This window comes from Carcharodon carcharias, chromosome 1, assembly GCF_017639515.1.
Source record: "Carcharodon carcharias isolate sCarCar2 chromosome 1, sCarCar2.pri, whole genome shotgun sequence".
NCBI classification, from domain to species: domain Eukaryota; kingdom Metazoa; phylum Chordata; class Chondrichthyes; order Lamniformes; family Lamnidae; genus Carcharodon; species Carcharodon carcharias.
The window spans coordinates 142405124-142418997 of NC_054467.1; the positions used below are offsets into that span (position 1 = coordinate 142405124).

General features: G+C 43.0%; 1 protein-coding gene across 1 annotated transcript in view; it reads left to right on the top strand.

Annotated features, from left to right (window-relative positions):
- grxcr1a (glutaredoxin and cysteine rich domain containing 1 a) overlaps positions 1-13874 on the top strand; it is a 137697-nt gene that overhangs the window by 11593 nt on the left and 112230 nt on the right. The window contains exon 2 of the mRNA XM_041182980.1: positions 7682-7921. Within this exon, the coding sequence (XP_041038914.1) occupies positions 7682-7921 (240 nt within the window). The remainder of the gene's footprint in view (positions 1-7681; positions 7922-13874) is intronic.

The window sequence follows — 13874 nt, forward strand, 5'->3', positions numbered from 1 at the left end:
TGGGTGTCGAGAAATAAACATTTATTCTTTTTCTCAACCTTATGAGAAAACCTGTCTTTTATCTTTTCTAGACAGTCACGGCACTCAAGGGATTAAAATGCTTCCTCTTTTAAACACATCTTGTTGCGCTCAGTTGAGAGATGGATAAAGGGGAAACCATCCTATCATCTCACCCTTTTCGCATTTGCTGCAGACAAAGACAGTGGGCTGAGAAGGTACATGGTTTGCTGTCCTCTACTCTGGGCCCTCTTCTTGGCAGCTGAACTTCTCATTTCTGCTTGTCTCTTCCAATGCCCTCCTAAACAGTTAGCTTGCAGAGGTCACAGCCATTAGTGACTGTTGCCCAGTTGTCAGTGTTGATGTTCGCAATCTTCATATCTCGTTCGCAAGTGCCCTTGTAGCGGAGGTATGGATGCCCAGGCAGTCATGACACAGTGGCCAGTTCACCTTCCAAAATGTATTTGGGTATATGACTGTAATCCATCTGATGGATGTGGTTGAACAAATGCAGACATTGTTGGCTCAGCAATAGGTGTATGTTGATGGAATTAACATGCTCCAGGAACTCTGAGTTGGTGACCTTGGGTGGAATCGTCCATTCCCACAGGCAGTGGGTGTGTTTGGTGGCGTGAGCGGACAATATGGCAAGAAGGTCAAAAAATGGTTTCATGACATGGTGAAACCAGCTAGTGATCGTCCGTTCAGCCCGTGGATTGCAGGCTGCTTTTCCTGCCATCAGACATCGGGAACCTCATTGTGATAGATCAGCATATCATTTAGAGGCTAGCAAGCTAGACTCATCCCCCTCCGCTAGATCGTCCACTGTTTCACAACAGCATATAAAAGTGTGCATTTGACAGGCTGCACTTTGAACCCAGAGGTGAGTACACAGTAATGTAGCGGAAAGCTCGTGAGGGACACCTGTTGGACTTCAAGGCTGAGGCGCATTGGGGGGAGGGACAATGGCTGCCCTGTAGTTGAGGCAACTTTGGTGTGTTTTTCCCTCTTTTTTGTTCCCTCACCACCAGCCGCAGATCCAGCATAGCAGCTATGTCCTTTATGACTCAGCCAGCTCAGTCAGTAGTGGTGCTACCAAGCCACTCTTGGTGATGGACATTGAAGTCCCCCACCCAGAGTACTTTCTGCGCCATTGCCACCCTCAGTGCTTTCTCCAAGTGGTATTCAACATGGAGGAGCACTGATTCATCAGCTGCAGGTGGCAGGGGTGCAGTACATGGTAACAGTGCTATCAAGTGGCACTGGCTTAGTAATAACCTGTCGCCCAGTTTGGGTTCTGCCAGGTCCACTCAGCTCCTGACCTCATTACAGCATTGGTTCAAACATGGACAAAAAAGCAGAATGCACGCGGTGAGATGAGAGTGACTGCCCTTGACATCAAAGCCGCATTTGACCGAGTGTGGCATCAGAGAACCCTAGCAAAACTGGAATCAATGGCAATCAGGGTGAAAACTCGCTGCTGTTTGGAGTCATACCTAGCAGAAAGGAAAATGGTTGTTGCTGTTGGAGGTCAGTCACCTCAGCTCCGGGACATCACTGCAGGAGTTCCTCAGGGTAGTGTACTCAGCCCAACCATCTTCAGCTGCTTCATCAATGACCTTCCTTCTATCATAAGGTCAGAAGTAGGGATGTTTGCTGATGATTGCACAATGTTCAGCACCATTCGCGACTCCTCAGATACTGAAGCAGTCCATGTCTAAATGCAGCAAGACCTGGACAATATCCAGGCTTGAGCTGACAAGTGGCAAGTAACATTCACGCCACACAAGTGCCAGGCAATGACCATCTCCAACAAGAGAGAATCTAACTATCACCCCTTGATATTCAATGGTATTACCATCACTGAATCCCTCCCTATCAACATAGCATTAACCAGAAACTGAACTGGAATAGCCATATAAATACTGTGGCTACAAGAACAGTTCAGGGGCTAGGAATCCTGTGACGAGTTACTCACCTCCTGACTCCACAAAGCCTGTCCACCATCTACAAGGCACAAATAAGGAATGTGTACCACGTACAAGATGCACTGCAGTAATTCATCAAGGCTGCTTAGATATCACCTTCCAAACCCATGAACTCTACCATCTAGATGGACACGGGCAGCAGATAGATGGGAATACTAGCACCCAGAAGTTCCCCTCCAAGCCATACACCATCCTGACTTGGAAATATATCACTGTTACTTCACTGTTGCTGGGTCAAAATCCTGGAACTGCCTTCCTAAAAGCACTGTGGGCGTACGTATACCAGATGGACTGCAGCGGTTCAAGAAGGCAGCTCACCAACACCTTCTCAAGGGCAATTAGGGATGGGCAATAAATGGTGGCCCAGCCAATGAAGCCCACATCCTGTGAATGAATAAAAAAAAGAAAGAGGAGATCACATTGAGAAGCTTCAATGGGAAACCAAATTTTTCCAGCAGCTTAAAATCAATGGTGAGATTGAAGTCAGTTGTAGGTGTGTTAGTGTAAGCAAAGGTAGGTGAAGTGAAGGGACTTATCGTGTTTGGAGGAATGACTTGTGCAATGCAGACGAAATGATTGGAAGTGTTGTGGGGGTAGTTAGGGAGGTGGTCTTGTAATCTCATTCAACACAATGGAGGTGTAAAGAGAAGTTTTAATTGCCAGTACTGGTAAGATCATTAACCATTTGTGGCAACCCAGCTAAATCCTGAGAATGATGCTCCACCTGCCATCTCCAAGCCTGCTGACCTATTTTCTGTGACACTCAGTTGTTGTCTAAGGAAACAAGACTTCCTCCTGGCCTTGATCTCTTCAATAGGCACTTCCACTGCAGTATCAAAATATCAGGATGATTTAGCCCATGACATTATTTCTGCTGCTTCATTGTAACGAAAACTCTTCTTTAAGAGGCACAGACTAGTTTGATGAATTGGGAAATCACTAACAGTTAACACGTAAAGAAACAATATACTATTCCGGACAAACTGTCAAATTTATTGCAAACAAAATCTCAGGTCCAGATGAATTGCATCCACCAATACTTAAGGAAACTTCAGGAAATAGCAGAGGCTAGTATTTGTTAGTGTCCCTATGAAAATATTCATTAGGAAAAGGAATAGTGCCAGAGACCTGGTGAACAGCAAATATAATTCCTGTCTTCTAAAAGAGAGCTAGAACAGGGAACTTTAAATCAATTAGTTAAAATCTCAGTGGTAGGAAAGATACTAGAGTCTTCGCTAAAATATCAAATAACAAAACATCTATGGCAAAATGTTGGCAAACTCCTCATTATTTGAGCATATCCAAGCTGTAAGTGACTTCATTGTCTTCTGACAGTAGAACCTGATGAGAGATTGGCATGGATGTTCACAGAACTGGCAGTTCATGATGTTGTTGTACGTGTCTGGGGGAATTTCTGCAGCTGTGCCTTCTCTGGTCTTCCACTTGGCATGTTGGATGTTGTGAGTTTGGCATAGATGGTCCTCAAAACACACTGAGTCAAATTTCAGTGCTTGTCTCCACGTGGACTGGTTGGCTGCAGTGTCTTTCCAAGAAAGGTGCTTTGTAATGCAGAAGTTGGTGAGGTTCTTTTTGATGTTGTTTGTCTTGAGACAGTTCTCCATAAAAGAACTGCTTGGGGAATCTGTAGTCATTCATGCAGAAAATATGGCCTGCCCATCTAGGTTGAAGTTTTTGGAGGGTGGTCTTCAAGCTGTTGAGTTCAGATGAAGGATTTTGTTGTTTGTGATTTTGTCCTGCCATTGAATTTTCATGCTGGATCTCAGGCGTCTTTGGTGGAAGCTTTCCAGAGCTTTGATATGATGCCTATAGCAGACCCTGGATTCTGCACTTTACAGTAGGGTGGTAAGAACAACGGCCTGGTAGAGTTTGATTTTAGTCTTCAGCTTAATGCCATGCCGCTTCCATACACTATCATGAAGTCGACCATAGGGAGAACTTACTTTCTGGATGCATGCACTGATATCTTCATTAATAGTGATATCCCTAAAGAGCACAATATCAAGGTATGAGAATTTTTCATACCATTGCCATCAACTGTTATGTCCAGTGCTTCATATTGTGTGCCTGGTGCTGGCTGAAACATAACCTCAGGGACCAAGGCAGAACTCAACAATTTGTTTGCCATAGACTGGATGTCTTTCTTGTTTTGGGCAGCTAGGACAGAATCATCTACATACAGAAGCTCTGTGATTACTTCCTCTGTTATTTTGATGGAGGCACATAGTCTGAAGAGATTGAAGAGCTTCCCTGGGCAGAAATTAATGTTGATGCCTGCAGGCATGTCTCTGGGGGCTTCCTTAAGCATTGCAGCAAGAAGAGATGAAGAGATTGGGAGCCACCATGCAGCCTTGCTTTACACCGCTAGTTACTGCCAAAGGCATCAGACATCTCACCATAGGCCCAAACACTTTCAACTTTGTCATTTTGCAAGTAGGCACAGGTTTTTGACAACTTATTTGTGGGATATCCTAGTTTGGAGAGCAAGTGCCATAAGCTATGGGTTGACTCACACTCAAAACTTTAGTTAGGACTATGAACAGCATCTATAGACCAACCTTATAGAATTCTTTAAAGAAGTAGCAGAAAGTAGACAATAGCAATGGTGTATATGTGATGTATGTGAACTTTGCAGAGACTCATAAACAAGGAAGGAGCCAGGGTTAGCAGAATCGATGGTAAGATGGCCAATAGCCATTGGGTTTCCTCATTTGTATCATCGAAGAAACACATAGAGACCGAGCAAGTATGGCCAGCAGTTCAGTCTGCCTCTGGAGAATAGGCATGGTCTGTGTAGCGTCACTTTGAAGAAGTAGCAGAAAGTAGACAATAACAATGGTGTATATGTGATGTATGTGAACTTTGCAGAAACTCATAAATAAGGAAGGAGCCAGGGTTAGCAGAATCGATGGTAAGATGGCCAATAGCCATTGGGTTCCTCATTTGTATCATTGAAGAAACACATAGAGACTGAGCAAGTATGGCCGGCAGTTCAGTCTGCCTCTGGAGAATAGGCGTGGTCTGTGTAGTGTCACTTTGAAGTACTGTTATGCAAATTAATTAAGGTGCACTATCCCAACTGAGTACTTAGTAAGTAGCATTTACAGCACAAAACTGCCCAGAAGGGTGACCACATTCAGACTGCCCATAAATATGGCAAACATGGGAAATGAATAAATTCTGGCAAAGTAGAGGTTTTCTTCTGAACCTGGGGTTAAAAATAGAGCAGTGTAGATCTATGGGCCTCAAATTAATTTCAGCCTATTTTGAGGCTGCTGGCAGCTCACTGGTGTACTAGTCTCAATTAAGTCCTGTCGGAGGGTGGTGTGGGAGATCGAGAAGGGAATGGGGAGGCTGATTGACAATGACTGACAGTAGTGCTATGGGTCCAGGAGGAGTACTCCATGTTAGGGTAGGTATTTTCAAAAGAAAACACACCATATTGTTGGAGGAAATGGAAAGAAGTATAGCTGAAATGGTCCGACCCTGTACAATGTAGAGGAAAGGAGAGATATAGAGGTAAAGATATTAGATGGATTTTAAATGGTGCGAGTACAGTTAGAAAAAAACATCATAACAGCAAATCGGATCCTGCGTTTCATATTTGGAAGAATTGACGGAAGAAGGAAATATTGAGTTGGTATGAAGACTTTGGTTAGGCCATACAGTTCTGGACACCTCATTGTAGGAAGGATATTGGAGCTATGGAAAGGATACAGATTCACTAAAATGTTATCAGAAATTGCTATGACAAAAATGCTTAAAGAATTGAGTAACATTTTGCTTCAATGTAGAAGGTTAAAGGAATTCAGAATTGTGAAAGGTTTTTGATAGTTTCCACCTGTTGATAAATCAGTGACAAACATTTGGAATTAGCATCAGAGAATTAAGGGGGAGGTTACCAGAACTTGTTCACACTCAGCATTATGAAGAACATGGGATGCTTTACCATAAGCAGCTATTGAAGTTGAAACAATAATGTAATGTAAAACGGAAATGGATAAGTATTTAAAAAGTACGTTTGAAAAATGTACAGGGGAGGTGCAGGGAAATGGGAATGCAGTAGACAGTTTCAATGGAAAAACTAGCATTGACACAATAACAGAACAAATGGTCTCCTTTTTGTCCTGTAATTTCTGTCATTGTTCATTATCTGCATAACCGTCAGAGCATATTCCAAGATACCACTGTAGTCAACCTGACATGACATCACTCAAAATTTTCAGCCATGGCTGAGTTGGTAGCACTCTCACTGCTGAGCCACAAGGTTCCAGGTTCAAGTCTCACTCCAGTACTTGAGCACAAAAATCAAGGTTGACACTCCAGTGGAGTACTGAAGGAGGGCTGCATTATTGGCGGTGCTGTCTTTTGGATGAGATATTAAACCAAGGTCCTGTCTGCCCTCTCAGGTAGACAGGATTGATCCCATGGCACAATTTCGATGAAGAGCAAAGGAATTATCCCTTCTGTCCTGACCAATATTTATCCTCTGTCAACATCACAAAAAACAGATTATTTGTCAATTATCACATTGCTGTCTATGGGAGTTTGCTGTGTGCAAATTGGCTGTTGCATTTCCCACATGACAGCTGTGACTCCATTTCAAAAGTACTTCATTGGCTATAAAAGAGTAATGAAAAGCACTTTATAAATGCAAGTCTTTCTCTTTTTTCTCTTTTAATATATTTAAAGTGTATCCACTGTGATATAAAAACAAAACCTAAAGTTAATCAGAATGTACCAGTTCTAATAGAAAGATATCAAAAATTGTCTGGAGTATGCCAGTGAGTCACCCTAGGAATATATATGGAAAGGAGACGGGCAGCATTTGGAATAAATTTGCTGCCCGCATGCATTTATTTAGCTTCCTCTTAAATTCTAACTTAAGTGAAGTTAATTAAAGGCATATTCATATTGACAGGCAACAAGCGAAGAATAAATCTCAAGACAGATTGATCCATAAACTTTTAAATGCTGAAGGAAAGATCACCTGATGAAAGGAAATAGAAATATCCCCAGGGCATAGGCATCTAACTTGGAGGCCCTGGTATTTACTCAGGTCCAGTGAAGAAAACAGGCATGGGGGATAGGGTTTCCTGATGGGAAACCTAGAAGCCAGGGTTTCCTGAACATCCTGCTGAAAGTAACCACAGGAAGATCTTTAAAATGTGTTCAGCAGGTCACCCATCTAGAAACTAGGCTTATGGACAGCTTGTTGGGTGGGAAAGCAGCCGGGGAAGGTGGGAGTAGGTGAGAGATTATAGGCATGAGGATGAGTGTCGTCAGGAATCCCAGGGTGAGTCAGAGATGGGAGGAGGGGGTGGGGGGGAGTGGGTGGTGTGGATTGGAGATTGTGAGATGTATAAGGGGGTTTGCTTGTTGGGCCTGGAAGAAACACTCCTACTCCTCCTGATCCATAAAAAATGCTGTTATGGCACTTACCTCCTGGACCTGGCACTTCTTGCTTCCTTTTACCCATTGGGATTCCCGAGACCTGGGAACCACAGCATCCATGGGTTAAAAATAAAAATCTTGTCAAAATAGAGGCAAATAGCCCCCTTAAAAGCTCTGATTATCCGACTTACCTCTGAAACCAAAAGTGGGCACAGTTAAATAGAGAATTAACATAATAAGGAAAGGATAACACTGTGTTTGAGACCTCTCTTTATTTGTTGCAGCCACCACTAACACTAGAATTTGGAAGAATAGTAATCTACACAACTAGCCTTCGTGTTGTGAGGACAACATTTGACCGCTGTGAGATAGTGAGGAAAATTTTCCAAAATCACAGAGTAAAATTGGAAGAGAAAAATATCGCTCTGAACAGTGATTATGGAAAGGAGCTAGAAGAGCGTTGCAAGAGAGCTAATGAATCTCCTTCCTTACCTGTGGTGTTCATCGATGGTCATTACCTGGGGGTAAGTTGAGAAGCTCTGGCCAATTGCCAAAGTGTGTTTATCATTTTATTTCAGCTGATTTATGGGGAAATAGAAAATAAAGCAATACAATCTTCACCATTCTGATGAATTGAACTTTACCTTTAGACCTTAATATGTTCATTTACCTACCCAAGTTACCAAGGTGAAGTTACACAATAAAAAATGAGTGATGCAAGATCAGTGAATGGTCAAATGGATGTTTCATTGGGACTAATTCTGGAAAGAAGTACAGATATTTTTATGTTGTATATCAACTTTACTTTAGATCCTCAATATGAGGAGCTGTTCAGAATGAGGCTCAGCGTAAGTCTGAGTTTCTCTCCACCCCCAATGTTACTTTTGCAGTCCCAATGCCATGCAATTTTGGGACAATGTGGTTTTGCAGAAGCTTGATAAAATCATCCAGATAAAGGGAATGGCACAGCATGAACAAAGGGTTGGTTATTTGGGAAGAAATGGTTAATGTGCTTTGGTTGGATTGGACAGGGATCGAATTGGTGTATCTTGGAATCAGTGCCAGGCACATTTCATAAATATAAATTTATCATTTGATATTATGGGATGTATTTCTGTGTGGTTTGTTCATGTGTCTGTTGAACCAATTTAAAATTAGCACTAGGAGGGAAGTTAGGAGTGATTTATTAATACACTGTTTTTTTGAATGCTTTGCTACAAATAGCGATTGAGACAGAGATCACTGTTGCTTTTAAAGGAATAATAGGGAAATATTTTGTGGTAAAAAGGGGGCAGCGCATTTGTGTTGGATTTTTCTCGCTAAGAGCCAGCACAGCCACGATGGACTGAGTAGTTGTAAATTGGCATGGTATTCCCCGCTCTCCAATCCCCTCCAGGATCACTGACCTCCTCGTGATAACCAACCGGCATCCCTGTGATCATTGACTTTCCAGGTCACCAATCTGCACGCGTGATCTGCAACACCAACTCTGTGCCTGATCTCCCTTTTATATCCTCCCTCCTCTTTTCACCCTGTGATCTCTTGATTGTTACCCTGAGTTGTAGGATACCTAGCTGTTCTTGGACTGTGTCCTCTTCAGGAGTGTTCCCCGTCCAACAATGAGCTAAGCCTGGCTTCTGTGGGGGGAACCTGTTTAAAAAAGACATGCATACGGTGAGGTAAAACCAGATCTTCCCAATACTTGGAAATTTCACACCAGTAAATATTGTGTCTCAGTGGTTGAACAGAGAATCCATGTCACTATACTTTACATTCAGTCCTGCAATATACTTCTCCTTGCCTTCAGTAATCAGGAGAATATACGCACGATCAGACTTTGGCTCCACTGAACCGCTTGACAAAATTATTGATCATTAAATAATTAAATAAAAAGACTCAGAACAAGCAACAGAAAAAGCAAATTTTATTGATCTGCTCAGGGTCAAAAATAAAAAGGTGTTTTTTGTGCTGATTCTTTAATATAAAAAAAACTGCTACTTGAAGGGTTTCTTCATCTTTGTGGCTGTACGCTAGCATGGAGTTGCTGACCTGCCAGTGTCTCCATTGGCTTTAGACTGACTGTTGTCTTTGTGCAATACTGCAAAAGATGCAGCTTTAAGGTCCTTGAAGGATATTCCAGAACGAAGGACAGTAAAAACTGTATTTCTTATTGATTAGCCAATCACAGGTTCACTGCATCTGAAGTAAATGATTTTAACCCTTATTGGGAACCTCATTGATTTCTTTGAATCACCCTGAATAGCCTGTGATTGCAGGGAATTAACATTTATCCGAGTAGCTAGGATGCTACTGAGCAGAATTGTGCGAAGGCTTTGCAGTTAGCAGACACCAACATATTAAAACACCTTTTGTTTTACAGGGACAATTTGCAGACAAATATTAATTCCCATATCATGGTGAACATTGCCCATCAGGTGGACATGTGCATTCTTTTCAGCCTGCAGAAATACCTTGTAATATCGTATTTTAACTCCTGAGTTAATTTTGACTTCATGCATTAGTTTAAATTGAATGATAGTGAATCAGCAAATCAGCAGCAATTTTCCATCTCTCTTGATTTTTATTCCCATATTTATTGTGGCTTTGAAAAGGAAATTAGAAAAGCACCTGAAGAGAAAAACCTGCAGGGCTTTGAGGAAAGGACAGGGGTGTTAGTCCCGCGGAGTTCCTGTTGCAGAGAGCTGGTAGGGACATGACAGGCCAAATGGCCTCCTTCTGTGCTGTAAACAGTCAATGATTTCATGATTCTATGACCTCAACCGGGCATAAAAATGAATAGAAAGCAGGTCAGCTAGGGTGTGCTGACATCCACCATTGAATTCCCAGTGTGTATTCCTATTGTGTGAAGTACTGTGCTGGGAGAGCTGCTTTGTAACCTTTATTCTCTGGTGAGCTTTGAATGCACAGGCACTGCAGCAGGTCCTGCTCTATGGAATTATAGAAAGTCCAGTACAAAAGAAGGCATTCAGTTCATGATACCTGTGTCGGTGCAAACTCATCAACTAGAGCTCTTTCCTCAGTTGTTTTCCCTTCTTCCTTTGCAAATTATGTTTAAATTTCTTTTGAAATTATGTATAGTTTGCATGGAAATTGTAGCAATCACTCCACAATTTAAGAAATGCAAGAAGAGCAAAATCTACAAACCAGTCAGTTTAATGTTAGTTGTGGGGCAATGACCGGAATCTATAATCAGGGTCAGAGCAAATGAGCACTTGAACCATTGGCTGAACAATGAAAGTTAGCATGGGTTTATGAACGGTAAGTCATGTCTAACCAATCTGATTAAGTTATTTGAGGTGATCATGAACTGTTATGGATACAGTCTATATGGGTTTCCAAAAGGCATTTGTAAAGGTTCCACACAAGAGAACATGAGCAAAAATGAAAATTTGGAATTGGACATAACCTTATGATATAGGTTGGTATTTGGTTAGGATAGATGAGACAGAAAGTAAGGATAAAGGTTTTCATTCTATAATTGGTGGGACATGACATATTTCCCAAGGATTTATACTGGATCTATACTTATCACCATATATATCCGAAGCTTGGATGAAGGAGTAGAAAGGTATGTAGTCAATTTTGCAGATGGTACTGACTTAGAAGATGTAGCATGTTTTGTAGATGGGAGCAGCAAGTTACAATATAACATACATTGATTAAATGAATGATCAAAAATGTGGCAGATAAAGTTCAATGCGGGAAAGTGTGAGGTCTTCCATTTTGGACAATATAGCTCTTTAATGTGGTAAATACAGGGCTAGATTTTATGGCAATGGATTGGACAGCAGTTCCTCCCATGCTGCTGTAAAATAGCATGTCATGACGTCGGGTCAGCCACCTGACATCATGATGCCCTCTTGCAATAATATGGAAAATGAGTGGGGCCTGAAGTCAGAAGACTGCCACCCTTCCAAAATGATCAATTAAATTGTTCCGAAGGCAATCAAGCAACCAATATACCAGAATTTTACATGGCCCATGCAATTTTATGGGCTGTTCACAGCCAAGCAGGCGTGGGTGAATCTCGGCAGATAAGTATGGCCAGCATATGGGTGCTATGTTACATTTGTGGAATTAATGACAGTGTTACATTTTGGGACTGTGCCTTTAAATTTAAATGAAGGAGATCATGTGGCCTTTGCTGAAGATGGCCTGACAGCAGGTCTGGTTGATGGGGCTGCTAAAGATTAAAAGAAGACCTAGATTGTCTTATTGGGAAAAAGGTCCAAGGTCACACATGCAAGTAGTGGCAAAGAAATCTGTGATGCTAATGGACAGACTGTGAGCATTCAAGTCCCAGAGAAGTGTTAAGAATGTCAGGTTGTAAAAGGGTGTAATTTGAACTGTCCATTTGATCCCAGGATAGGAGAGAGTTGGGGTCTAAACGACAGCTAATCAGCATTTCTACCTGAATACAAGACACACATTTCCATGGGGAAGTGTGCAGAGGAAGCCATTTTAAATATTGGACTACAGGCTTTCCTAAAATATCATGAATATCACAGATGGTGAGTGTATCTCCAGTAATACTGTGAAGGACAGATCTGGGTTCTAAGCTGAGGCTGAGAAAGGAAAAGAACAGAAGTAAGCCCTCAGGAGTTAAGAATCATTGGGAGTTGTCACAATTCCTATATCCTCAGGCACTCCCAGAGACAAGGCTACTCTCCCCAGCACCGCTTTTGGAGGGATGGATTCTTGGTGATAAGGGGTATTTGCTGAAGACGTGGCTCCTGACGGAAGGAACCCATGAACAGAGGTTGAGGACTGGTACAATGAGAGCCATTTCTCCATTAGGGGTGGTCTACTCAAAATGAGATTCTGCTGCCTGGAACTAGTGGCACACTGCAATATGCACCGCGTGGGGCCTCCTTGTTATTGTGGTTTGCTGCGCCCTTCACAATCTTGTGATCCAGAGACGGGGAGGCCCTGGCATAAGAGGATCTTGGTGACCACCCACATCCTTAGATGGCAAACCTGAAGAGGGTTCAGAAAACGATCAGGAGGATCTAGCTGGTGTACCTGAGGGTGCCCAGGAGACTATGGGCAGCCTTTATAATGAGAGACACTTCACCTGAGGATATGGAGGACTTTGATCAACAACATCTGAGCTCCATAGTCTTCTGATCTGTGAACCCACTTGAACATTGGAAGCTAACAGAGCCAAGGCCAGCATTGCATACTTAATTGCTGAGGAAACTTGTGTGGGAGCTGACTGATATGAACGTCACTAGGAATTCATGGGCTAGATGCCTTCATACTGCCGTCTTACCACCATCTAACCACGAGGACCCTCACAACAATGACATGCCTATTCTTGGTCAAAAGCATATAATAAAGATCATGAACACCACGGGGCAGGATTTTATGCGTCGGCAAACGGGGGTGGGGCCCACTCGCCAACACATAAAATGACGCGTGGTGACATCGGGGGGAACTCCCGATGTCACCGCACCCCATTTAAATTTTCCGGTAGGTGGGCGCGCAGCAAAATCAGCCAATTGAGGCCATTGACAGGGTCAATTAAGTAATTAAAGGACCTACCCTGCCAGCCTTAAGGTTGGTCGGCAGGCCAGGAGCCCTGGCGGGAACTAGAAAAAACATGAAACCTCATCCACGAAAATTAGTAACATTTTTGTAAAAATTATGGATATGTCCTAACTCATGTGACATTGTCACATGAGGGGGCATGTTAGGGAAATTTTATTTTTCTATTTTTATCTTTTTCACATTTACAGCCGATCTCCCTGAGGCTGCACTTTGCCTCAGGGAGATGAATGTGCTCTTTCATGTGCATGCGCACGAAAGACTCCACTCTCGATTTTGGGATTCTCTCCCCGCTTGCACAGGGAGTGCATTGTGCTTCTGTGCAGATGTCACGCTGTGTGGGCCTTAATTGGCCCGCCCACCTAAAATGGCGCCACATCTTCAATCAGGGGCGCCGATTGGAAGTGCACCTGTATGCGCCCGGCCTTCAACTTCCCCCCAAACAGGGGGGAAATTCAGCCCCTTCTGTCGCAGAGTAATATCAAGTAAAGGACCACTTGTGATGATCCGTGTATGTCTATAGTGATTTCTGAATTTTTTTATGGGTGCTGTGCCATGGTGCTCACCCCTAGCTGCCACTTGCATGGGAGGCAGGCTGCTAGTCTTGATGCCCCTTCGCCTGGGATGACCTGAGTGTACATCCTCTGATTGCCAGAGGCCATAAGAGCCCCGATGTTGTGAGGGTCTCCAGCACAATGACAAGAGTTTCCTCTGTTACAATGGCAGCCTGAGGTGTCACTGGCAGAGGGACAGAGGAGATACTGTCACCACTTGGAGTGCCCTGAATGGAGCTCCCAGATGCAGATAGCTGCTGCTGAGCCACCATCGTGAGGACCAATTGGCCCTCCCTGCTTACCTGAAAGGAATGAGATGCTGGTAGATAATCTAGGCCCCTCGTTCCACTCTTGA